The sequence below is a fragment of the Dermacentor variabilis genome, chromosome 8, assembly GCF_050947875.1.
Source record: "Dermacentor variabilis isolate Ectoservices chromosome 8, ASM5094787v1, whole genome shotgun sequence".
NCBI lineage: Eukaryota > Metazoa > Arthropoda > Arachnida > Ixodida > Ixodidae > Dermacentor > Dermacentor variabilis.
The window spans coordinates 62,483,276-62,509,652 of NC_134575.1; the positions used below are offsets into that span (position 1 = coordinate 62,483,276).

The 26,377-nt window shown below is 44.1% G+C and overlaps 1 protein-coding gene across 2 annotated transcripts in view; it reads left to right on the forward strand.

Moving 5' to 3' along the window:
• LOC142590273 (uncharacterized) overlaps positions 1-12,133 on the forward strand; it is a 31,817-nt gene extending 19,684 nt beyond the window's left edge. For both annotated transcript variants that reach the window (XM_075702247.1, XM_075702245.1), the window contains 6 exons: positions 686-715; positions 897-959; positions 3,744-3,773; positions 8,595-8,653; positions 8,756-8,833; positions 11,948-12,133. In XM_075702247.1, the coding sequence (XP_075558362.1) occupies positions 686-715; positions 897-959; positions 3,744-3,773; positions 8,595-8,653; positions 8,756-8,833; positions 11,948-12,115 (428 nt within the window). In that variant the 3' untranslated portion in view covers positions 12,116-12,133. The remainder of the gene's footprint in view (positions 1-685; positions 716-896; positions 960-3,743; positions 3,774-8,594; positions 8,654-8,755; positions 8,834-11,947) is intronic.
• The last annotated feature ends 14,244 nt before the right edge of the window (positions 12,134-26,377 follow it).

Genomic DNA, 26,377 nt, shown 5'->3' on the forward strand with positions numbered 1-26,377 from the left:
AATCATCATTAATGTGGAAAGCTCAGTTTAATTTATTAATGATGTTGCCCAAATATAGATGAATATATATATATATATATATATATATATATATATATATATATATATATATATATGGTTCTCTAGCTCGAAATAAACAATCTTGTAAGTCAGCGCCTTTGTGTGTCATGTCGTTCTGTGTCCTTGTTTTATCATGCGATATCAGCCTGATCATTTCATACCAACATGCCCAAAACATCATAATCCCACTTCTGGCTGACATGGAAAGAAATCAAGTATTGTGCGTGAATTCACTAAATCTAACTGAGAATGGTTATAATACGTTTTCAACCGCCAACAAAAACAGAAAATGAAGCTACTTGTGGCGAACTGATTTTCAAAGAAAATATCGCGGTTTTGGCACAGGTAATGAAACAAATAAAATAGAAGGAAAATCGAAGGGCTTGATATTATTGCGTTTATATATATATATATATATATATATATATATATATATATATATATATATATATATATATATATATATATATATATATATATATATATACAAACATACATGCATACATACATACATACATGCAGATTGTGTGTGCGCATGCGCGAAAAGGGCTAGAGCATAATCAGTTTGCTTTGCGTTAGATGTATAAAAGCATATGAAATATATTGTTTCCCCCTCTCCTACTAGAAACAACATCCTCTACCACGACTACTGAAGGTAAGGATATTCGACCTCATTATTTCCCGTCTTCTGTAATTTTCTGCGCACAAATTTTCTGAAAAATATTAGAATTTATTAGGATAGTCCGTATTAGGACCTTCCTATGGTTCCGACTCTACTTTAATCCTACAATTAAGTCAATCAAAATGCCGTTTTTATTTGCTCCCACTCATGCTAGAAGTCACTTCACCTTCAACGACCACAACTTCAACGACCACACCTTCAACAACCCCTAAGAAAGGTATGTATATCATACTTTTTACTTCAAATTTTTCTCCTAATCTGAGCAACTTTTCATTACGTTTTTGAACAAATTTAAATGGAGGACTATTGCGTCAATAGTACAGTATTCCACATTATTACTGATGTTGGATTTGGCTAACGGTCATCACTAACGGGCATCAGTAGTTTCTGCTCTCGTTTATGTGCATTCCCTTGAAACGAGCGAGGAAGATTCCGTTTGCGCAAAGCGCGCGAAGGATAAAGAGAATTGAAGTAAACGATGTGCGGCAGTTCACTCAATGAAAACCAAAACCTGAAGTAATTGAATGCCTCGTCATGAAGTACTACTCGATTCTAGTAGTACCTCTTTATTAAAAGTCCCTTCAATATTCCCTTTCTAAATTATCAGACACAATAAACAAGTCCGTGTACGCATTCTTTGTGAATCGCTGCCGTAAAATATTTTAGTCCTAATGAAATGTGATTTTACAATATATAGAAATGCATATGTGTGCACCAAAACAAAAAGAAGGCATATCGATTTCTCGCTATGTAAATTGCTTTCTGTAGATGCGAAGTGCCGTCGAAAGCTATTAAATGCTCTAAACAATGCCTGCCAACTGCTAAAAACCCTGCTCAGTGACTATTGTGAAAACATTGCTTCCTATTCACTGCGTATTAACTGGAAATGAGAATACTGGCGCAGAGTCAAAACGGGCACTTACTGACATGGAGATTCGCACAAAATTTACATTCTTTTCCCGGCATGACATCAGCAACTTGCTCTAAATTCCATCAAACGATGCATGGGGCGACAATTCGATCGCCCCGACCATCGAAAACAGTGCCTCCAAAGACTTGACGCTGGTTTGCGATTCGGTGGCTCACCACCGCTGCAGCGAGTAACCAGGAAACACAACTTATGTAATTATGGTTTGGCGTAACGTACTCTTAATCATACCTGCACAAGATTAATTAAGAACAGGATGCTGACTACAGCGTCTTCCGTTCCTTAGATCGCGCGCGCCCTCAATGTACGATGGCACAAAAGCGGTCTATAAAAAAACCGTTCGTAGTCCCACCACTTTTCGAGGAAGATATTGGGCGCATGGAAACGGAGGTTAATAATGCCAAGCGCAGCGTAAAAGTGTTGCTGAACTTTATACTTGAGACAGGCTTGAACGCTCGTGTCTGAAACAAGTATGGTGTGAAGACTATGCGAAATGTGTTCGGGCGAAAATGTGTGGCGTGGACACCCTAGTACTGCACGTTGCGCCTCTGTACTGCGCAAACGTGTATTGGTCAATGTATAGGTAATGGCTCATTTTACAATGACTCACTCACCTATCACCTACTTTTGCACTTCTGTGCCTCTTCCGTTTCCCTATACCAAGGTGACGAGTAGCATGCTGGAGACAGGCCCTCCCGGCGTATACTTCGTTGTTTTCTTCATTGGAATTTCCTCTTTTTTATATTTGACGCTTATAGGCTTAATATAACGGTTATTTTTGCGACAGCAAATATACGGACACTCAAGACACTTTCAAGCCGTAGGCACCGCTATCGCCGCCATTACGTTCTCCCGGTATTGAAGACGAATGCAGAGCGTGCGTGTGGCCAATTACATTATTCGGGGATGCACTGGCTGCGCGTTTCCCTGTCAAAACGACGAAGCCAAGTGAATGGACCACTACGCACCGCCCAATGAGCTCTGACATTGAGTGTCGCGTGCATACACATTAGCGTTATTATAGAGGAGCTGTGTACAACGCGCGTCAAGGCACATATACAAGTTTGCGCGCGACGGATACTGCATAATAAACTAAATCTATCTAATCCCTCGATTGTGCGTGGAAAAATGCCAATCGTTTTCCGCTGGTCTCATCGTGTGCATTGTGGCACGCCTAGCTGCGAACCAGAAGTGCCTGGCATTGTGTGCTGCGTTGCGTTATGTAGTGTCAACGTATTACTAGAAGATCGCCGGAGCAGTTCAAGCGCCAAGCTAAGCCATGACATCGGTTTGAGTGCATCGCTCGCGGTCCAAAATGTTAGTTCCTTTCTTTAGTCTCCTTTATCAAGAATTTAGGCCGCGCGTCAAGCAAACTTCCAGCAGCAAACTGAACTAAGAGGAGAGCGTGTTGGGAGGCTAGTTGGTAAGTCATTTTTTCTTGTACTTAAACTGCGTTTGTCCTGTCTTCTACCTGGGTGTCCCCTCCCTAGCGAAGTAAGTTCATGAATTAATGAGCTTGGGTATTTGTCAGAAATTCTTTGCCTTCTTTAAATCCTTGCTCATTTATATGAATCTGCTTTTTCAATTTAGTTACTACACAGTCTACACTAAAAGAGGTTCTTAATTGTCATTGTCCTATCTTTCAATCAAATGGCAGAGTTGATACCACTACTGGTGGCACCACGCAAGATAAAGAATGAGTAATATTCTTCGGTTCAATTATCCAGCCATAGCATAATGGTCCTATTTTAAAGACTGTAAAAAAAGCTAGTGATAGAGAATTTTGCAATAAAGATTATTTCAGGTGATAACAGACATGTTGTCCAAAGACCCGTTGGCTGAACTTTGTAAGGCCCATTCTGAGCATTGGACTACGTGGTATGAAGATCTACTTATGTAAGAACACCCCACCAAGCGAGCAGCTCTAACACAGTACCAAAACCTTAAATACCTCTTATGTTTAAAAAAATTGAAACCATACTTCTAAGTTGTGCAATTTTGTGGCGACAGCAAGATATCATGAGACTTATGCAGTTCATATTCACCTACTAACTTTCCTAATCATGTTTCAAGGTGCTCGGGAAGCGGATAAGAGGAAATACGGTAAGGAAATTGTTTGTGCTTAACATATAGCTATAAAATAGTAAAAGAAGTGATGTGTCTGGCGATTAAATGTATCTCACATTTACTACCGTGCCCGCTTTCGCATTTTTATTGAACTCATATCGCGTTGTTGTTATGGGCTGTAATTAAGAAAAATGCAGCAGATACAGCGGGCTCGATTACACTTACACACACACACACGCACACACTCACTCAGCGCAGGCACACAGAACTTATACCGAGCCTTTTGTTAAGCGGAGTTGTTCACTACTGTCGAGCACAAGGAACGACATGAACGCATCTGGTTGCATAGGGAGCATGCGAAATTGTGTGTAGTTAAATTGGAATCCATTCTATCGGCAAGAAGTGTTTGCTTCCTCGTAACCATGCAGGTGCCGATGCGCGAAGGCGAGCTTTCTGGTTCATTTTTCCCCCACGCGGCTGGCCCAGCCGCTAACGCGGAGGCGCGTAGGCTAGCGTGCTCCACTGTGATTGGTTGACCTGTTCGGCAAGGGAACATCCAAGCCGCAGCTCCCACGGTCAATAAGTCGGGCGAGGTTCGCAAGGACGAGCTTCGCTTTTAATAATGGAGGTGGCCAAATGTGTTATTGGCCCCAGCCTACAGTGGCACCTAATAGCCAACACTTACTTTAGCACTAAAAACCATCATGATAATCGTCATCAGCCTATCTTTATGTCAATTGCAGGGCGAAGACCTCTCGAAGCAATCTCCCATTATCCCTGTTTTACGCTAGCTGATTCCATCTTGGGCCTTAAAATTTTCTTATTTTTTAATGGTACCTAATGTTCTGCCGCCCTCAACTGCACTTCTCTTCCCTTGGCACACATTGCATTAAAGCATAGCCAGCTCTATATGAAAAATTTGCGGGGAACTCGAAGTATTTATTGCGTCTCTATAATTGCCGATGCCGCATGGTCTCATAAGTAGCCAAGAGCCTTCTTTTCTTAAAGTCAACTACAATCATTTTTTTGAACTTATATATAGTTTGCACTGTCTGCTTGAATTCAGATACGTCTAAAAAGACGACCACGTTCTTGTCGCATGGCGTCAACGTTTATTGACACAAAAGAGGCAAGAAATAAGCGGTTTTACAGGCACTTCGCAGAACCCTAACATGTAGTTAGAGTCAGTTCTGTTCAGTGTGCTGACATCCGTGACTAAATAAATCACTAGCGCTCTACTGCGACATAACCTCTACTGTTGGCGTAAAAGGCATGTTGAATCGCATCAATGCTGACAAGATACTTTCTGATGTCATCCTTAAATGCAAAGACACGAAGCAGCAAACATAAGAACCTAAAGATAATTTTTATAGATATCGGAAGAATTAATAATAATAATAATATTTGGGGTTTTACGTGCCAAAACCACTTTCTGATTATGAGGCACGCCGTAGTGGAGGACTCCGGAAATTTTGACCACCTGGGGTTCTTTAACGTGCACCTAAATCTAAGCACACGGGTGTTTTCGCATTTCGTCCCCATCGAAATGCAGCCGCCATGGCCGGGATTCGATCCCGCGACCTCGTGCTCAGCAGCCCAACACCATAGCCACTGAGCAACCACGGCGGGTATCGGAAGAATTAGAGGGTTATAAATGGGATATATAGGACTCAGTGAGGTTAGGAGGACAAAAGAACCATATACAGTGCTAAAATGCGGGCTCGTCCTGTGCTACCGGGGCTTAGCGGAGAGACGAGAACTAGGAGTCGGATTCCTGATTAACCAGGATATAGCTGGTAACATACAGGAATTTTATAGCATTAACGTGAGGGTGGCAGGTCTTGTTGTGAAATTTAATAAGAGGCACAAATTGAAGGTCGTACAGGTCTACGCCCCTACATCCAATCATGATGTCGAGGAAGTGGAAAGCATTTATGAAGACGTGGAATCGGCGATGGGTAAAGTCAAAACAAAATACAATATACTGATGGGCGACTTCAATGCCAGGGTAGGCAAGAAGCAGGATGGAGACAAGTCAGTGGGGGAATATGGCATAGGCTCTAGGAATAGCAGGGTAGAGTTTGCAGAACAGAATAATATGCGGATAATGAATACCTTCTTCCGCAAGCGGGATAGCCGAAAGTGGTCGTGGAGGAGCCCAAATTGCAAGACCAGAAATGAAATAGACTTCATACTCCACGCTAACCCTGGCATCATACAAGATGTGGACGTGCCCGGCAAGGTGCATTACAGGGACCATAGGATGGTTAGAATTCGAATTAGCCTAGACCTGAGGAGGGAACGGAAGAAACTGGTACATAAGAAGGCAATCAATGAGTTAGCGGTAATAGGAAAACTAGAGGAATTCCGGATCAAGCTACAGAACAGGTATTCGGCTTTAACTCAGGAAGAGGAACTTAGTGTTGAAGCAATGAACGACAATATTATGGGCATCATTAAGGAGTGTACAATAGATTTCGGCGGTAACTCCGTTAGACAGGATACCAGTAAGCTATCGCAGGAGACGAATGGTCTGATCAAGAGACTCCAGTGTATGAAAGCCTGTAACCCTATAGCTAGAATAAAACTGGCAGAACTTTCTATGGTAATCAACAAGCGTAAGACAGATGACATGAGGAACTATATTACGGATAGAACTGAACGCGCTCTCAGGAATGAAGGAAGCCTAAAAGCAGTGAAGAATAAACTAGGAATTAACAAGAATCAGATGTATCTGGTAAGAGACAAAGCCGGCAATATCATTACTAATATGGATGACATCGTTTAAGTGGCTGATGAGTTCTATAGAGATTTTTACAGTACCAGTGGCACCCATGACGATAATGGAAGACAAAATAGTCTAGGGGAATTTGAAATCCCACAAGCAACGCTGGAAGAAGTAAAGAAAGCCTTGGGGAGCTATGCAAAGGGGTAAGGCAGCTGGGGAAGATCAGGTAAGAGCAGATTTGTTGAAGGATGGTGGGGAGATTCTTCTAGAAAAACTCGCCACCCTGTATGCGCAATGCCTCATGACCTCGAGCGTACCGGTATCCTGAAACAACGCTGACATAATACTGACCCATAAGAATGAGGACGCCAAGACTTGAAAAATTATAGACCGATCAGCTTACTGTCCGTTGCCTACAAAGTATTTACTAAGGTAATCGCAAATATAATCAGTGAAACCTTAGCTTTCTGTCAACCGAAGGACCAGGCAGGATTCCGTAATGGCTACTCAAGTATAAACCATATTCACACTCTGAATTATTGTGCAAGAGAAATGAGCGGAATATGACCAAGCCTCATATAGAGCTTTCATAGATTACGAAAAAGTATTTGATTTAGTCGAAACCTCAGCAGTCATGAAGGCATTACGGAATTAGGGTGTAGACGAGGCGTATGTAAAAATACTAAGAGAGAGAGAGAGAGAGAGAGAAAATACTTATTCGGACAATCGAGGTGGTTGCTTTTGAGGTCGAGTGGGTGGTGTCCTCATTCCAGGACTCCACTGGCTATGGCTGCTCGACGTACTTGCTGGACGAGAGCTTCTTGCCCCGCCAGGGTATCGCCGGTTAGCTGTACCTCCCACCAAAAATATTGAAAGATATCTATATCGGTTCCACAGCCACCGTAGTCCCCCATAAAAAAGGAATAAAATCCCAATAAAGAAAGGCGTCAGGCAGGGAGATGCGATCTCTCCAATGCTATTCAAAGCGTGTTTACAGGAGGTATTCAGATACCTGGAGTGGAAAAAATTGGGGATAACAGTTAACGGAGATTACCTTAGTAGCTTAAATTGGTAGCTTGTGATTCGGTGATGATATTGCCTTGCTTAGTAGCTCAGGAGACCAATTGCAATGCATGCTCACTGACGGTGAGAGGCAAAGCAGGAGGGCGGGTCTAAACATTAATGTGCTGAAAACTAAAGTAATGTTCAACAGCCTCGGAAGATAACAGCAGTTTGCGATTGGTAGCGAGCACTGGTAGTGGTGGTAAGGAAATACATCTACTTAGGACAGGTAGTGACTGCGGATCCGAATCATGAGACTGAAATAATCAGAAGATTAAGAAAGGGCTGAGGTGCGTTTGGCAGGCATTCTCAAATCACGAACAGGAGGTTGCCATTATCTCTCAAGAGAAAAGTGCATGACCAGCTGTGTCTTACCAGCACTCACGTACGGGGCAGAAACCTGGAGGCTTACGAAAAGGGTTCTACATAAATTGAGAACGATGCAACGAGCTATGGAAAGAAAAATGATGTGTGTAACGTTAAGGGATAAGAAAAGAGCAGATTGGGTTAGGGAACAAACGCGAGTTAATGACGTGTCAGTGTAAATCAAGAAAAATAAGTGGGCATGGGCAGGACATGTAATTAGGAGGGAAGACAACCGATGGTCAATAAGGGTTACGGATTGGACTGCAAGGGAAGGGAAGCATAGCAGGGGCGGCAGGAAGTTAGGTGGACTGATGAGATTAAGAAGTTTGCAGGGACGATTGGCCACAATTTGTACATGACCGGGGATGTTGGAGAAGTAGGGGAGAGGCCTTGGCCCTGCAGTGGGCTTAACCAGGCTGATGATGATGGTGATTCTGCAATATGCTGCCCTAACTTAGAATCAGGTAATGTTTACTCGATGATATTGAGGAATAAACAAATCTTTATGAAGGACAAATGTATCTGCGTGCTAGGGAATATGAAAGAGCAGGCAAAGTGTTGGCCAGGACGTCCAACCAAAAGCTCTGAGGTTTTCCTTCTGCTGCGGTTTTTCAATGAATCGGCATTATTGCAAAGAGAGTATGTGTATAACATCACGAATAGGATCTAGTCTTAAGTTAACACCTTTGCTAACGTTGCAGGATACTACAGAGATCGCAATAACTGCATCCACAAAGTTCTAACATCTTATCATCAGATGGTGAGATATAATGGTTTAAACAATTTTCTTATTCCTTGTCAAACTCAATATTTTTCTTAACACCAACTTTTGTACTACATGTTTCTATATTTTCTATTTCAGTACCATGCTGACTGCACATACTACTGCGCACGCTATCCGTACTACTTCAGAGTTTTTAATCAGGTGCCCTGCTTGATGGTAAGGTTGATTGAGCTTTTTTTATTGAGCAACGGTTATAAAATGCACACAACCAATTGAGATCTAGGCACATGTTTAAAACGTTAGGTTGATCTTTCACACATTGACATGGAGATTAGACTTCAGAAATGAGTTTTATGAGATATTAGCGCAGCCGGTTCCGTGCTACTACAGTTTGGTGACTACGGATTGCCATTCATTGTGCCTTTGGTTTGGAGATAACAAAGGGAAAGTCCTCCGCTGACCCTTCTATCGTCTCGTCCCCAGTCCTTAATATAAGATAGTGAAGATATGGTTGTTCAGAATAGAAAGAGGCTGTCTAGTTTGCAGTGCACATGAATAGCCGACCAGCTAGAAAAATAAGAAATAAAATATAAGTGAATAAATATTGACACGTGTACTTACATTTATCGGGCGACCACGTTTCGCCGCCTAACAAATATTATCGCACAGCGCGGGACGCGCCTGCATGTATCCGATGTTTCTGGAAAGTTATCGATGATTCTATCCGCTGTCTTTTGTCGCCATAGCTTGTGTTATCCGATTTCATCGTGTGACGCGAATGCTGTGGAACTTTGTGGAAGGCACGCGGGTCCGAACGATTAGTCTGGAACAATCGATGAGTGCTGTATAAAACCCGACGCGCTGGACCCGCTCATCAGATTTTCGACGATCGCCGACCATGTTCGCCGCTATCGTTGTGCTATAATAGCAGCCTGTTTTTTTGGGCACAGGTTCGCCCAATAAAGGTTAGTTATGTATTTCACAGTATTGCTACTGTGTTCTTTAACGTCACCGCCACGTGACAATACGGCGAAAAACTGGCTAATTTCAAGCATACATGCTAGGTCGAATGCTGTATTTAACTAAATATACCTAATGATGTGGAAATTATACTGTGAGCTGTTACCTCCATGGAAAAAAACGTCGTAGTTTTGCCCGAAAGGCGAACCTTCGATTCCGATAGCGAATCGATAGACAGCTATAATGTGCATGTCAGCTTTAAAGGCTCTCTAAACTGGTAAGCATTCGCTGACTAACTGAATTATCAGCGTTGTATCACGCGGCGAGAAGGAAACATAAACGCACCTCACTCTATGACCGCAGACACTGAATGCAGAAAGAAATTACAGGGTTTTACGTGCCAAAACCGCTTTCCGTTTATGAGGCATGCCGTAGTGGAGGACTCCGGAAATTTAGACCACCTGGGGTTCTTTAACATGCACCTAAATCTAAGTACACGGGTGCTTTCTCACTTCACCTCCATCGCCGATATTCGATCCCGCGACCACGTGCTCAGCAGCCCAACACCATAGCGACTGAGCAACCACGGCCGGTTAGCATGCGGAAACGCTGGTGTTATGAAGAACAGCAGCAGTAGCGAGCGCATGGATGTTCGCGGTGCCTCGCCTCACCGCGAACTGAGCGGCAGAACACAACGCGCATGAAGCTATAGCTCCTCGGCGCGATTAGACTCTGTGCTAATCGCAAATCAGCCGCGCTCAACCACCCCATACTCACCAGCTGCCGAAGTAGTACACCGGCCCCCCTCCGCTACCTTGCGCGTGATCGCAGATGGCGCACGTGCTTCAAGATTTTCAAGCTTGGGAGCGGGTGATCGAACTACCATCCTTGGCTCAAACTCGCACAACTTCACTTTCACACATAGTCAACGGTGTGCGGCCATGATGTTATCGCCCTTGTATTTTGTGCGGAACATCACGGTGACGCCGACGCCAACGACCAGAACGGAAATGCGCCTGAAGTGTTCATATGATTGCTACCGCAATAATTACCTGTATTTTACTTTTCACTATCTGTTTGCAGAATATGAATGTTATTTAGTATTTTAAAAAGTATACTTCTTACTTGAACCAATGCGGCATAAAACGTAAACTAGAAGGCACAAAACTAGAACTTTAGACACTTAGGACTCATAATATAGCCATGCTTAACCATACAAATTATTCCGTAACTTCTTTGTATACTAACTATATTACTCTCAATCGAAGACGCAATAGAAATAGAGATAATATTGTTAGCTTCGACATGATTAAGCCTTTCAAAAGAGCGGAACAAGAAAATGAAAAATCTCATACATATGTTTAGGGTGAAGCTCAAAAATAAGAATTTCCGCAAAAATGCTTACGTAAACCGAAAGCTGTGTATACTGAACATCAAAAATTATCCGTTCAATTCTCTAGGTTTTGCGAAGAATATATTACTATTAGTGGCGTCGTTTTTATTTAAAATTACTGGTACGAAGAATTTAAAGTTTTGCCAACATAGCTAGTCTACTCAAAGCAAACAGCACTAGCAATATCTACCTTCTTTAAATGAATATTGATGAGGAGGCCAAGCACAGCTAGTAGACACATTTAGTACGGCATGCATCGTGTACAATGCTTCGGAAATAGTTTCATCAGGTCTCATAAACACGACCAGCAGATTCAATGTGAGAAATAAAAAAAATAAAAGAAAAGCATCGCAGAAAATGGGGCGTATAATACTCTTGATAGCAGAGGGTATTTTGAAATATACTTCACGTAATACATTCCTCTGGCGTCGATGCAAAGTTGGCTGGGGGGGGGGGAGGTTCAGTGCAGAGGCCAACCAAACGATATCGCAAGAAACTGATTCAGCCGAGGAACATTCACATGTTTCTCAGTTGTCAACAGGAAGCAAAGGTAGAAGATCTAGTCTGTTAGAGTCAACATTCTGGTGTGCGTACAAGCGGGAAGCGTTTAGGGAGAAGGCGCATTAATACGAAGGAAGTTTTTGCCTGAAGCAACTATTATTTTGCTAAAGAGCTCCTTTAGCGGCATATATGATGCCTTTGTTTAGCCAACTCAAGGCAAGTAATGTTTTAGATGTCACATAATTTATGCGCCTTTCGTGAAATACATGCCATCGGAAATCGCCAAAGCAGGCGCTGATTGCAGGCCGTACTTGCTTCCCTACGTGCGCTTCAAAGATTAGAGTATGCTTAGCCCTCAGGCACATGTGCTCACACGAACACTCTTTCAAGAATATTTGAAGCGCTACTCTATGCTGTGACGCTTATGGATGTATTTGCTGATCTACAATGCCGCTGAATTGGTATTTGACTTACAGGTACTGGAAAACGAACTTCAAGAACGTCAAGACACTAATTCTAAATTATGTCGCAAAGGAAAGTGCCTCCACGGTTCTTGCGTACCTAGCGTCTACGTTCAAAAATGTTCGATACCGACAAGCGGCCCCGGCATTCCGCGGCATGACATAAATAACCGTTACGAATAAATACTTCCTGGTGTGTTACATTTTGTGCAGTTCTTATTGGGCTACATTTATTAGCGTTCATGTGAGCACACAAAAAAAAAATTGCCCACGGTTACGATACTCCTTATTGAGAAGTTTGAGCGCAGCTATCCAGGTGTTTCCGTTTCTGTATGCATTGGCTCGCGCTGATGTTGCGACATTCTCCGTCACCCATTCGGGTGCAATTCGACGCATGATAATCACAAATTGCTGTCACAGCAAGAAGAGACAAGCATGAAGCGCAGATGTTTTTGCTACTGATGAAATAAGGCGGATTTCCTTCGGGCCAAGATTATCCAACATGGAAACCAATAAGCCGATCGTTCCTTTATTGAGGAAGACAATGCAGTTTTCTCTGCATTGGAAGAAACTCATGCGTGAGGGCTTCAAAATTCCCCACAACTATCAAGTTCTCTAGAATGTGCTAGTCGTCAGCAAGCAGCCTTCATGGTGTTGTTGGCGCGCAAAGCTTTAGACTTTCAGCTTTAGCCGGACAAAAACATATCGCTGTCAGATAAGCCAGTCAAAAGCAGTCAATGTGTCAAATGCCTCAAGCTCAACACAGTAACTTTAGAGACATAATGGGAAGCAACTGCTAAATTTGTTCTTGTAGAGAAAAAAAGAAACCTAGACACGTCATTCCAAACCCCGCCAAAAGAATAAGCCATGAAAATAATGAGTCCTACATATCCTGTGTACCTGGTATTGTGTATAATTGTTGATTTGTGAGGTGTGAGCTACTACTGATGCAAAATTTAATGTATATTTTAGTGATTCACCATACTATCCTAAAAACGAAATCTCACGTTTTTTCGTAAGTTTTGTTTAAGCGTCATTTATCCGGTGTAGCGCGAAAATTTACCGCTGAGGATATCCAGCCCTGCACACAAGCCGCTGAATACCACACGCTGAATAGTTTTCCTACTGGTTTATTATAGATATATGAATGAATGTATATATATACGGACATGAAAAAAACAGGCTGTCTTCAATTAAAACTAATTATTTTATTTGAGGACAAAATACATTTAGTTACTTTCAAAATATTCTCTAAAGAAGTCTGTTCATTTCAGCTAGCTTCTCTGCTTCACACCAATGCATCAACCGCTAAAGTTTAATGCTGCGGGGTGTGCCTTGAGAAATTGTCTGCACCTTGTGCGCAGTGTATATTCACAATTGTTTATCGAACTTTGTTCCTTAAACATAAAGAAAATAAATTGAGTGATCTCGCTCTGGCGAATAGGGTACGTGAGGGGCTGCTTGCCAATCACTAACAACCCGAATACCACGTCCTTAATAAAGCGGTGTCAACTGCGACGTTCTTAAGACACCGTACATGAAGCCACGAGCAATATCAGCTGCAGCTATATCAGCAAGCGGCGATAATATCCAAGGTAGGGTAGGCTGAAGCAACATATGCGGTCAGCTTGACGGACGCCATGGGCAACCTTGGTAAGGGTTCACGTGCGCGGGCGCACTCACCTCGCACACCCACGCTTCGCCATTCCCACAGCGCTCATGCTTCATCCCGACACCGCGAGCTCATATCCACCTTCATACTCCTTCCCCCCTTCCACACATATTGCGCGCGATTGATCATGGAAGGAACCTTTATCAGTGCACGCGCGGTTAGACGGCTTGCATCGTCACTGCCATTATCTCCTCACCCTCGCACGATTCATGTCGCATCCTCAGAATACTGTGCATGGGGTGTGGAAGGACCTTATAACATTTTAAACCAACATCTGTGACGTGGAAAATTTTCCCAGAGTGTTGCTACAAATGCTAACACAATCAAATAGCAAAACATTCACAATAATTGGTTTCCGGTCATGATTTATACATGACAGTGATAGGGTCTTCACCACTACTCTAGGACCACTACTCTTTTGTCTTTCTCAAGTAGACAATTTACGTACAAACAGCCGAACTAATGCATTTTTAAGACAGCATACTAGTAAATTGGTCTGATATGCATGCATCTGGAAGGCAACAAAATCTGACTACGATTATTGCCCGGATACACGATGTGTACATTGCAGCATGCCTTAAAAAGCAGACGAATTGGGCATTTGAGTAAACCAGAAGATGCTCAAACAGAAAAGTGTAATCCTATTGCAAGACATAATACGGCAATACCTGAAAGAAAATGAGCAGCCATTCCACTCTTTGAAGGTGGATGACCAGCTGAGCTGTATAGATGGTTTAATGTACAACACAGAGAAACATAACTATTTTTGTGTTGTTTATTATTACGAGCAAGATAGTACAGCTTCGTGGTGGCTACGGTAGACGGTCAAGGGTTCGGTGTCGAGGTTGGGCAGGTTCTTGGCGAAGGTTAGGTCCAAACATGAGCGTGTCGAAGTCATTAGAACGTTATGATCGGTGTAGCACTGTAGCCCGAACCTTTCAAACACAAACTAGGGCAGCCCATTGCCATCTGGCCACGACACGTCCAAGTTGATGCAAGCAATGGCGACTGCTGGAGTTTGATTGTCACGAGCTGGATTGAGCAGCCATCCAAAGTTGTCCTTCAAGAATTGTAGGACACTTTGTAAATTCCGAAGTGTGTTCGGCGAAAGCCTGTGCTTATTCGACTGACTATGCCATGTCTTTTTGGTTTTGTTTTTTGTGCACGACCCTCCCAGTAGAATGAGCCCAGGCTTTCACCGAATACACTTTGGAATTTACAAAGTGTCCTTCAATTTTTTTTGACAATGATTGACAAAGTGCGGTTTGAACTAAATGACGGACTGTTTATTCATGAATTCTTCGTGCATTTGCTTCAATGCCCCATGAATTCCTTATGCTTCGCTGGGTCGATTTCTACGATAGCTGCCTTGTGATCACTGAAATGTACTAATATGTAATCGAGATCTATGGGGGTTGGCTATGTCTGGAAGACGAGATCAAGGCAGCTGCCATGTTGCGTGGTGGCTGTGGTCGTCGGTGTGACCAACAGTAACGCTAGTGGACTTTGTAGACCACTGACAAATACGTGACTATTCCTAACGTCTTGGTTAAAATCCCCGACAACGACCATCGGCTGGTGCCTGCCGTTTGTTGGTAGGATGCGAACTTCTTCTGGTGGCTGGTATTGGGAGAATCCACATTATTGGGGCACTTCTCTGAAGCACTTGCCGTGGAATCATCACCGGGCCGCTTGGGAGCCGTCCGACTAATCCGAATGCTGCAAGGAGACGTCTGACAAAAGAGCGTTGCCGTGCGCGGCGCTGTGCCGTCGCTTGATTGCGGGGAGAGTGTACCGGGGAGAGGCCACAGCTGTGGGTGTGAAACTGTTGCTATACGCCACTGTGTCATCACCTGATTGCTCAGAGAGTGTGAGGGGGAGAGGCCACAGCTGGCACCGGCCCTTCCTACTGTCTACACTTTAATGAGAAGTGGTTACTAACTCGAATGAAAAAATAAGTGTTGGTTCCGCAAGCAATCCACAACCATCAAACTCACTTAAGGAGATGTTCATAAAACAAAAATGTAGTTCGAATCGAATATAAAATTATTTTATTATTGTGTGAAAGCCGGCTTTACGAAAACCGCTGAAAATCCAGGCCTAATTACCTTTCACGAAATGAAATGTTGTAAAGAATTCTTCCTAAAGATACCGAGGAACTGCGGGTAGCTTCGTAGACGGTAATGACTTGAAGGTATTGCCCGCGCTCGAGACGAGAACAGCGCTGCGTCTTATACCACTCGCTTCTGTGTGGGTTTCATGCAGTAGCTGAGTCTTCATCGAAGTGTGTAGGATCTATGTAGGAGTGAAGCAGATTGAAGGTATTTAGTGGTGCAATGCAGCTGCAAACCATTCCAAAAAACAATTTTCACTGGAGCATTGGCCGTCACACCAGTCACGGCAGTTTCAGGGGGAGCTGGGAAGGAGCACATGCGAAGGTTGTGAGGGCACGCTAATGCGTTCCGAGCATCCAAATGTCACAGCGTCATAAGTTTATCCATTCCAATAAATATTGACCCTGCTATTTATCAGCGCATATATAGTTTGCAGTAGTTCACTGAAACAAGTAGGACCTTAGGCTACAAAGAATAGTAATATAGTCTAAGATTAATATAGCAGAAGGCAAAGTTCTATCATGCCCAGCCCTTCAGGCCGACTATTGGATTGAAGCAGTTGCTATGATAGTGAATAATTGTCGTTGTGCGCCAATGAAGCGTAGTGACCACTTCTCTCGAGGGTGGCGCTCCAATCTACTTTCTTGAAAAAACCAGGCGGCGCCCTGCGAGGACTTCTTCGTGTTTGTTCGGATATTGTGGCGAATGACGGGCTTTTCGGGGCTCCGTGGCGACGACGAAATCATAAGTTTTTGTGCATGCTTTGAGCTTGCTTCTGTTTTTTATTTGCTGGTTTTTTGCATTTAAATAGTAATTGGGGGGGGGGGTTCTTTTTCTTTTCTTTTTTTGTCTCTCGTATTTCGGGTGTGTGGGCGTGCTTCGTGTACATTTGTTCTGCAGGATAATTAGAGCGTCCTTTCGTGCAACGTGTTCCAACACGTGCAGCCGGGTGGGACGTTGAGTGTTTGTAGTATTTAAATGGCAGCTTGGAAGTGGCAATACAATTAAATAGCTATTAGAGGTTTTTACTGTGCGTGTTTGGTAGAAAAGTGAAAGCATGGCCGCGTGGTTGAGTGCGTGCGAGAGCGTGTCATACCTTCGGTCTCCGCGGCATTTATTGTTTTTGAAACAGTGGTGAGAGTTGTTTTGCGGCATTTTGAGGATTTTGATCCTGTGCATATCGGTTTTTGCTAAAAGGCACGTGCTCTGCATTGATATAGTATTATAGTAATTGCAAAAAGCCGTGCAATGCATGGCGAGAAAGTCGGTAAAGCAGGCAGCAAGGGGGGGGGGAGTCCCTCAAGGCAGATGAGGAGACGGATGAGAATGGAGAGGACGTCGAATCAACCGGCACACAATGTGGTGTCGATAGTAGGCTGCAGAAAATGGAGACTTTCCAGGAAGAGCTCCTCAGACAGGTTCAAGAGCTCAAAAATGAGCTAAACAGGGAGCGTGAGGCACTGAAGGTAGTTGAAAAAGACTTGAAGCAGCAGAGGAAAAGCTGAACAGGGCCGCCATTGTGACCGAGAATGTGCGTGACAATGGAACGCAGACCCCCGACGTGACAGGCGAGGGAGGGTCAGCGAAATACGTGGAACGCAGGCAGGGTGATGAAGGGTTAGCTGGAAAGAGCAGCACCTACCTTGAGGCCGCTACGCGGAAAAAGCAGTAGCCCAGCGGACAATGCCCTTTGTCGAGTCCGAATCACGCGGAAAAGGACAAAGGGAAGCAGGGAGAGGTAGGAGAGAGTGAAAGGTCAATTATCCCTGGCGACTCAAACCTGGCTGGGCGCTCGAAAGCAATAGTGGAGAGGTTTAAAGGCGATAAAAGAGTGGCGGTATGGACATTTCCAGGGTGCACACTGGGTTCTGTCATGGAGAGAGCAAAAGAAAAGCTCGCGAAAAATGCCCACGTGCGCAACCTCGTCATAGTAGCAGCTCGTCTAAATGACGTCCTAAAGAGAAAAGGGCCAGGAATAGCCCAGCGCTTGGCGAAGGGGGGTGGACGACTTGCGTAGCAATGCCCTCAGGTGCAGATCGTGGTCTGCGCGGTGCCGAAAGTGCCTGTACGTGACAGTCAAGAAAGAAGAGCCTTATTGGGTGCTAACGAGGCTATATGGAAAATGAGCCGAGAGAAAGGCTTTGAGGTTGTCGAAGTAAACAGGGAAGTGAGAAGTTGTGGTGGTTTTAAACCAGACGAGATCTAGTTCAAAAACAGGCTAGCACGAGATGTGGGCTGGCGACTTGGTGGTCGCGCTGTTGCTTTTTTAGGGGACGCGCGGGCGCTCAGGAGGTCAGAGTAGATGGTAATGAAGAAGGTCCCCTAGGGGAACATCAGAAGAGCGTCACCGTCGATAACAGCAAAACGAGGAAAGCAAGAAAAAGAGCTGGCCATGCAATAGGCTACATAAACATGCTGGGCGGCAGAAGAAAGGAAAAGTGGGCAGAGATTGAGGAGCAGTTACAAAGAGAACAAATAGGGGTTTATGCGGTTAGAGAAACGCACCTTAGAGACTCAGAAGAGCCGCCAGGTTATTTAGAATTATGTTTGGGAAGGGTGCAACAGAACTAAGTCGGAAAGAAAGGGAGGGGGAGTCGGAACGCTCATCCACCAGGGAGCCAAATGGAAAAGAGTAAATTCACAATGTCAAGATCATGTTTAGTTATCAGGTGCAATGAGTGGGAAAGAAACGCTGGGCGTTACGTATATGTGGACCGGAAAAAATTGCACAGAGAAGAATGAAGAGATAGTGGAATGCATAAGCGCTGATATTAAAGGTTTCGGGAATTGTGCTGAAATTGTCCAATTAGGTGACACGAATGCCCACATACAGGATTTAGATGGCTATACCGACAATAACGGGAAGTCAATGCGGGACCTTGGTGAGCAACATAACCTCGTGATCGTGAATACAGGGCCTAACTGTGAAGGACAGATCACGTGGTAAGTAGGAAACCGGCAATCGACAATTGATTACTGTCTGATGACACAAGGAATTCATGATAAGTTGATAGAAATCGTCATTGAAGAGGAAGGTTATAGCAGCATAGGGAGTGACCATAAACGCATCATATTAAAAATGGGATATGTAGTTGGGAAAGAGAGCAAGGAGAGCAAAATGGCCAGTTCAAATTTGAAACGTTGGACAAATAGCAAATATAGTCACTAGAGTTGAGGAAGAACTTGACAAATGGCCAAGTAATGAGTGGGAATATGGTGAACTTATAAGTGTAATAACGACAGAAATACGAAAAGAGAAAAACATGTTCGTTGGAAAGGAAAAAAAGAAATCGAAATGCTGGTGGAACAAGGAGATACGAGAAGCGATCGCCGAACGATAGAAAGCATCTCGACAGCACAGGCAGGCAAAGAAGACGCAGTTGCCACAGGATGAAGTAACCACTAAATGGGAAATATACCGGGATAAAAAGTCTATGGTTCAAATACTGATGCAAGCAAAATTAAAAGCTGAAAGTGAACGTTGGTTGTCAGAAATATGTGAGAAAAAGAAGGCCGCACCAAGAATATTTTGGAATCACAGAAAATTATTAGGCAAGAAGTCAACAAAGTCAACAACAATACAACAACATATCCTAGACGAAGGTGAAAACAGACTGGAAGGTGAAGCGGCAATAAATTACATCCAAAAAGTAACAGCCGTACCTTTCCAAGGAAACGACGAGGTTGTATTTGAAGAAAAAAAGAGCATGAAAGAGACCCAAGTGGAAAAGGAGCTGGTGCTGATAAATTTAAACTCAAAGAAAGCGGAAGAGAAAATTCCTAAGCGCACAGCCAGTGGGCTAGCTGAGGTTTCCGTTAGGCTGATAAATGAACTAGGACCAAAAAGTAAGGAAGCTCTGGTGAAAGCAGTGGGAAAAGCTTTAAAAGATAGACCAATACAAGGCAGTTGGCGACAAAGTAGAATGAATTTAATTTATAATGGTAAGGGGGAGAAGGACAGAATTCACTCGTCTAGACCGTTGACCATTACATCGGTAATATACAGGCTAGCAATGCAGGCAATCAAATTAAAGCTTCAAGCATAGGCAGATAATAATGGCATTTTGGGAGAGCTTCAGAATGGCTTCAGAATAGGTAGATGTTTGGATGATAGATTGCTTGTTCTTACGCAGTGTATTGAAATATCAAAAGCAGAAAGCAGACCGTTGTATGTAGCCTTTTTAGACATTACAGGAGCCTACGACAACGTAGACTGCCACCTATTGTGGGATATTCTGGAAGCGGCAGGCTTAGGTAACGACTGTCTACAGCTTTTGAAAGAGATTTACCTAGAAAATACCGTTTGCGTTGAATGAGAAGGGATGAGGAGCGAGGAGAAAGCTTATATCAACAAGGGACTGAGGCAGGGGTGCCCTTTATCCCCGCTGCTGTTTATGATGTACATGGTGAGGATGGAGGGGGCACTAGAAGGAAGTAGTATCGGGTTTAATCTCTCATACAAACAGGCGGGTACAGTAATAGAGCAGCAACTCCCAGGTTTATTTTATGCGGACGACATTGTGTTGCTAGCTAACAAGCCAAGTGATTTGCAACGTCTGGCTAATGTCTGTGGACAGGAAAGCAACAATTTAGGTTTGAAATTTAGTGTTAGAAAAGCAGGTGTTATGGTATTCAATGAAAGCAGTGAACAGACAGTAGAGATACAGGGCCAAGAAATACCTCGGGTAACAGAATATAAATACCTTGGTATATGAATAAACGAAGGCAATGGATACATGCAAACACAGGAAGAAAAGAAACGTAACAGTAAAGGGGAAGATAAATGCAACGATAATGAAGCAAGGAGCGCTATGGGGGATACAATAGGTACGAAGTCCTCCGAGGTATGTGGAAAGGTGTAATGGTTCCAGGACTTACTTTTGGAAATGCGGTTGTTTTCTATAAATCAGGGCTACAATCAGGACTCGACGGGAACCAAAGGTCAATGGGTCGCCTCGCATTGGGCGCTCAGGCCTCGCAATGAAGCTGTGCAGGTTGATATGGGCTGGACTAGTTTTGAAGGGTGGGAAGCTCACAGTAAAATTAAGTAAGAAGAACGGCTGAGGAATACGGAAGAAAGTAAATGGGCTGGGAGAGCGTTGAGGTATCTGTACAGGAAAAACATTGATTCACAGTGGAGGAAAAGAACTAGGAAGCTTACTAGCAAGTATGCGGCTTGTAGGGTGGGCATCACAGCAACAAAGAAGGTCAAGCGGAAAGTCAGAGAGGCTGAATTAATCTCTTGGGTGGCGGCAATGGAAGAGAATCCTGCCATGAGTAACTACTTAAGAGGAAGAAACGAAATCAGGAGAGAAGCCATTTATGACAACTCAAAGGGAGGCTCATTACTTTTCGAAGCGAGATCGGGATGCCTTAGAACACGCACCTATAAAGCGAGATATAAGAAGGAAGAAGAAGCATGTGCTTGCTGCGGTAAAGCTAGGGAAACTATGGAGCATGTTTTCTTAGAATGTGAAGACGTCCAACCAGCGGTCGATTTCGGCACCATTGGCCTCCTTGAAGCCCTTGGGTTCAGAGGGAGCAGTGGTAAAGCAAACGTGTCCGCAATAGAGATTAGTAAGAGGCGATTGGAGAATCGGCGGAAGAAAAGTAGGGAAACGACAAAAGACAGAGACGTACAAAAGCACAGTTCGCAATAGGGGATCAGAAAATTTGTACGTGGTAGTTCATAGTGTTCTTTTTCATTGTTTAACCTAGGTAGGATATTATGCAGTATAGTAGCAAGAGATTGGTAGCAGAACCCACCATCCCGTTCCAAAGGGGACGCTCATAACATCCAGCCATCCACTGAGTAGAAGTGGAGTTTTCAGTGGAGGAACGTTCTAAGAAAATTCGGCAGAATACATCTCACGCTGACTGTCGACGGTTAAGATTTAGCATTGGCCGTTTCTTTCACCTACTTGGATGAGTGGGGAGTGGTCGAATGTATAGCGCATCGGGCTGATTTGCAGAGGCTACAGGTCTCGTAAGCCACCATCCCATGAGCTTGTGTTAGTGAGGATGTGACAATGCATGCGCTCGTTCCGCTCTTCAACAAACCTCTTTCACGCCGGCATTGGCCACTGCAGGTGAGGGACTGGGTTCCTATCGCTGTCCGAAGACTCTTTGACGCCGACTAGTTGTACGCTGCATGCACCACTCGATGTGTGCTTGTCTCCGACGAACCTCCTTATTGCCATCTTGTGTCACATGGTACGTGCTAGCCGATGTGTGCCGTTCTGCAATGAACGTGTTCGACGCTTTTTTGGGTAAATTGGTGTGTACCACTGGGAACGAGGCGTTCTACAATGACGAAGATTCCTTAAGTGTCTCCTATGCTGAGCGCCATCAAACCAGCGTCAGAAACGTTCCTCAAGGACAGTAAGTCGACGCATTACCAGGCTGATGGGCGCTGTCTAGAAATACGCGCATGTTCTCCGTGACGAGAATCATGGTGCGCCGGTACATGTCGGCGTTAGTAATTTTAACGCGACATTGTTAAGGGTCACGTGTCGCAAAGAATCCCATCTGGGCGTCTGTTAACAAAGCGGCGCGGCCCGCTCGGTTTCTTGCAACAACACCATCGTGCACGGTTCCATGCATCCGCACGAAAGAGGTGTTTGTCGGGAAACGCGACAAGCAGTCAAGGGTCATTAAAATCTATCGCGTTCCACTCTTAAGCTGGAACCGCATGGCGAGTTTTTCGCGAGCGAAAAACGCGACGCGCGGCAAACGCCCGCGTTGCCGCCGACGTGCGAGTACCCGTACGAGAAAAAGAAAGGAGCGGCGCTTTCGCGCCACTTTTTCCGGGTTGCCAGACAACGTAACTCCCAACGACATGCATTGTCTCTGTTACCGCATATATAATATGCACTTCAACTTAACACAAAAGAATAATCTTACTGTAATTAGACAGCGACATTTTGGTCCGAAGTGTACTTATCAAGCTTAATTTCAAGCAGCAAGATTGTGTACGAAACTGTGACTATGTACCTTTCGCATGCTGAGAGGCCGCTGCTTGTTTACAACTTCACATGGAAAATAGAGTGTCGGCCGCTTACTACCGAGCAGAAGAGGCGAAGGGGCATGCTGAGGGCATCTGCTATACCGTCTACGCTGAGGGCATCTGCTGTAGCTCGCCAAGCCTGGTCACGTTTGATGTTTTTCTTGTAATATCGGTCGCGTAGGTCCTACAGGACGCGACGCTTCCCCACTTCAGTTATTAGGGCCTCGTTCAAGGTTTCTTTGTCCACTTTAGGTGAACACAATGCGCGAACCAACACGGTGCGCGAACGAAATCACGGTAGTACGGGCTTTCTTTGACGCATGCGGCAGTTCTGCCGACAAAAAAAAAAAAAAAAATTGCGCCAGAGAGGTTCCGTCGAGATCCGCAGAGAGCAGGGTCATCTGGTGGCAAAACCAAAAACCAAAATGCCACGTGACCAAATGCCACGTGACTTACCTGAACTCTGATTGGCGGACGCACCGCGTGACGCGTTTTTTTGTTCTACTCCGAGCGGCAGCACGCGGCGGCGTGATTTCGTGACGGATCATACTGAGCACGCGTCAAAATGACGCGCGCGTCCCACCATCCGCGCGTCCATCGCACCTGAAATCGCGCCATGCGGTTCCGCCTTTAAAGACGAAGCTTAAGCGTCCTCCAATTTTTTCCCTCACTTGTTGCACATTCCGTAACATATACACCGATGCTGACGAGACCTTCGTTGATGAGTGGCGCATACTCAGTGCAATCATGACGCAGCTCGTTCATGTGCAAGTTGCTAATTCAAAAGTGGTCCATACTTAATGCATTTGTGGAGAAGCTGCTAAGGTGCCCTTTTGCTGCCCTTGAGGAAACCGTGTTACGTAGTTTCAATAGCACCCAGCACCCGTGAAATTTGATAGATCTCTGTGTGATTGTATAGCGGCACACACCTGCTGCCCATACCCAGTGACCCGAGTTGACATGAAAGGTGTTTATTGAAGACGAGCACAAACAGATTGGCACATGCGCAGTGCTCCAACCGGCGTCAAAGAGTTTCATTGAAAAACGGTACAAACGCAGTCCCGCAGCCATGGTGACCCATCTAGATGGGCAAGAAGTTCGTTGAAGAGCGGCAGATATGTACACATTGCCACATACTTAGTGACTCAAGTTGGTTTTTGGTGTTCGGCTGCTGAGGACGAAGTCGCGGGATCAAATCCTCGTCATGGTGCCCACATTTTCGATGGGGAAACATTCGAAAACAGCCGTAGACTTAAATTTAGGTGCACACTAAGGAGCCCCAGGTGGTCCAAATTATTTCGGAGTCCCTCATTACGGCGTACCTCTAAATCAGAATGTGTTTCTGGCATGTAAAACCTCATAACTTTTGTCTCTTTGTTTCGGTAGTTCGTCGCAAACTTTGTTCGCTCAGCATAGCAACCCGATACAGTAACCATTCGACGATGGGCTACATAGTGACCCAGGTTGGCGGGAAAACAGTTAGATACAAATAGTTAGGCCCTGGAAACTGCATGAAGGCCCCTAAAAATGCTAAGGCTATATTAAGGGGGTTGAAGATAACGTTGAATTTAAGTGGATAAGGCATCGCAAGAGCTTATGCAACGTTTGCAGTCACCACCAGCTCCTACACACTTCGATAAGACGCAGCTACTGCAATAAACTCACACTATCGCCAGTGGTGTAGAACTGAGCGCTGTTTTCGTCCAGAGCACGACCCAATTTAAAAAGGGTCAAAGCTTGTGGTGGTTGGTTGTTACGGAGAGCGGAATTCGATCTATGTGGAAAACACGCTGTCTTGCCTTTGGGTTACTGAAAATTATTGGCTTCACCTATGCCGCGGGCCCTGGCCCTTCGAAGCTGTAAGCGATCACGACACCTTTCGCTAACTTGCGAATGAGACTAACGTCCCGTGCTTGCCGCACGAAGAAGTCTGACATTGTTGGACTTGGACATAACCATGACATACAATTCCGGACAGAAGTTCTGATGATGAGTGCTTGTATCGTGCTGCTATTGACCAGGTTTCACAGGAGCAAAAGCACAACCAAACATTCCTGGTACAATCTGTCCAGACAGTTTCGCTCAACCCACATGAGTAGACCGTTTATTAGGAAGTTTTGGTGAGTACTGGGAAAGGTAAACCGATGTTGTCCATAGGAAATTCAAGATGAATTGTGTAATTTTTTACGTTTCCTTTATTGCGTTTTTTTTCGTACAACAGTGTCCTTTAAAAAAATTCGCGTCAGCCCCGCCAACTTCTCCTTTTTTTCTATCAGCACTGTCTCCAGTATTCTGCTCACCCTAAACAAACATCCTTTCGCAGGCTACTTCGGCCTGACCCTCTCACGATAATACATGGGCATTACTGCTAAAGTCCAAACACTGACGTAATATTATAGTGAAATTCAACAGAGAATGTTGTGTTTATTAACCTATGGCAAATAAGCATACTTACTTGTTTTAGGGCCTGAAACTACGAGAGTTAACTTTGAAAAGTTCTGAAGATGAAGCAAATTGTTGTGCAATAGGATAAGTTCGCGTTGAATATATGGCCTACGTCGTGTCTTTTCTCGTTTTTATGTTCCTAACAATTGCCGCAAGAAAAGTCACCCGAAGGAGCGTTGACGTCCGATATAAGGCCGCCTATCGCGTAGCCGCTGAAAGAGAAATGATGGTTTATGTTTTCTTTGTGCATCATAAGTAAGTGAAGGAACACATCTTGTGCCGCTTTCTCTGTTCAGGAAACCGCATTGCCTGAGAAATATCAGCGGTCGTCACTTTCACTCTTTATCAAAGCACGTAGCGAGAGAAAGGCCAGCTTAGGCCCTGGCGTGATCAATATTGTTAGGTTTTGAATACCATATGACATGGAACTTGTCATTTTTTGTCCTTGTCTCTGACTTCAAACGTGACAACAGCTATATCTACTTCATTCATTCACTCAAAACTTTGAAAACCAGTTGACTTTCAAACGCCATGGTCATCGTATATTTGACTGGAGTCGACTGTCAAGCTACTGCATTCATTCACTCAGGACTTCGAAACCGGGTTGACATTTGAACATCATGTTCGTCGTATATTTGACCAAAGGCGACTTTCAAACTTGTTTATTACTTATTGTGTATCATTTGAAATTCTGAAAAAGAAATTCCTAAAGAAAAGCCTGAGCCCTTCTCTAGACATTTAAGCTTTGGTGGAGTGGAAGCGAGGAGAAGGGGCTAGATATGGAACGCTTCCATTGCCTCACTTTGGTCGTTCAAACAAGCATGCTGCTGCTTCAATTTCTCATTCATGGTCATGGTGTCAAGTTTTCAAGTTCCCTCAAACAGAATTCTTTTTTATTTATTGCTATACAGGAGCCAATATGAGTTAGAACAAAAAGGGCAAAGGTTTCTGTATTTTATGAAACCCAACTGTCATCACAATGGGTATAGAGGAATTATGCAAGGCTGGTTTTAAGGAGCGATACTTACTGCCTCAGATATACCGGGTGGTTTCTTTAGCTGCACCAAATTTTCTAAGGATTGCATATGGAAGATGGTGAAATTCTAACCCTTGATGTAAACTACTCGATGAGGTGGCCAATACTTCTACTGAGAAATTGAAATGTTCAATTGAATAATTTAACTGATTGGGCCAATTGACTTTTTCGT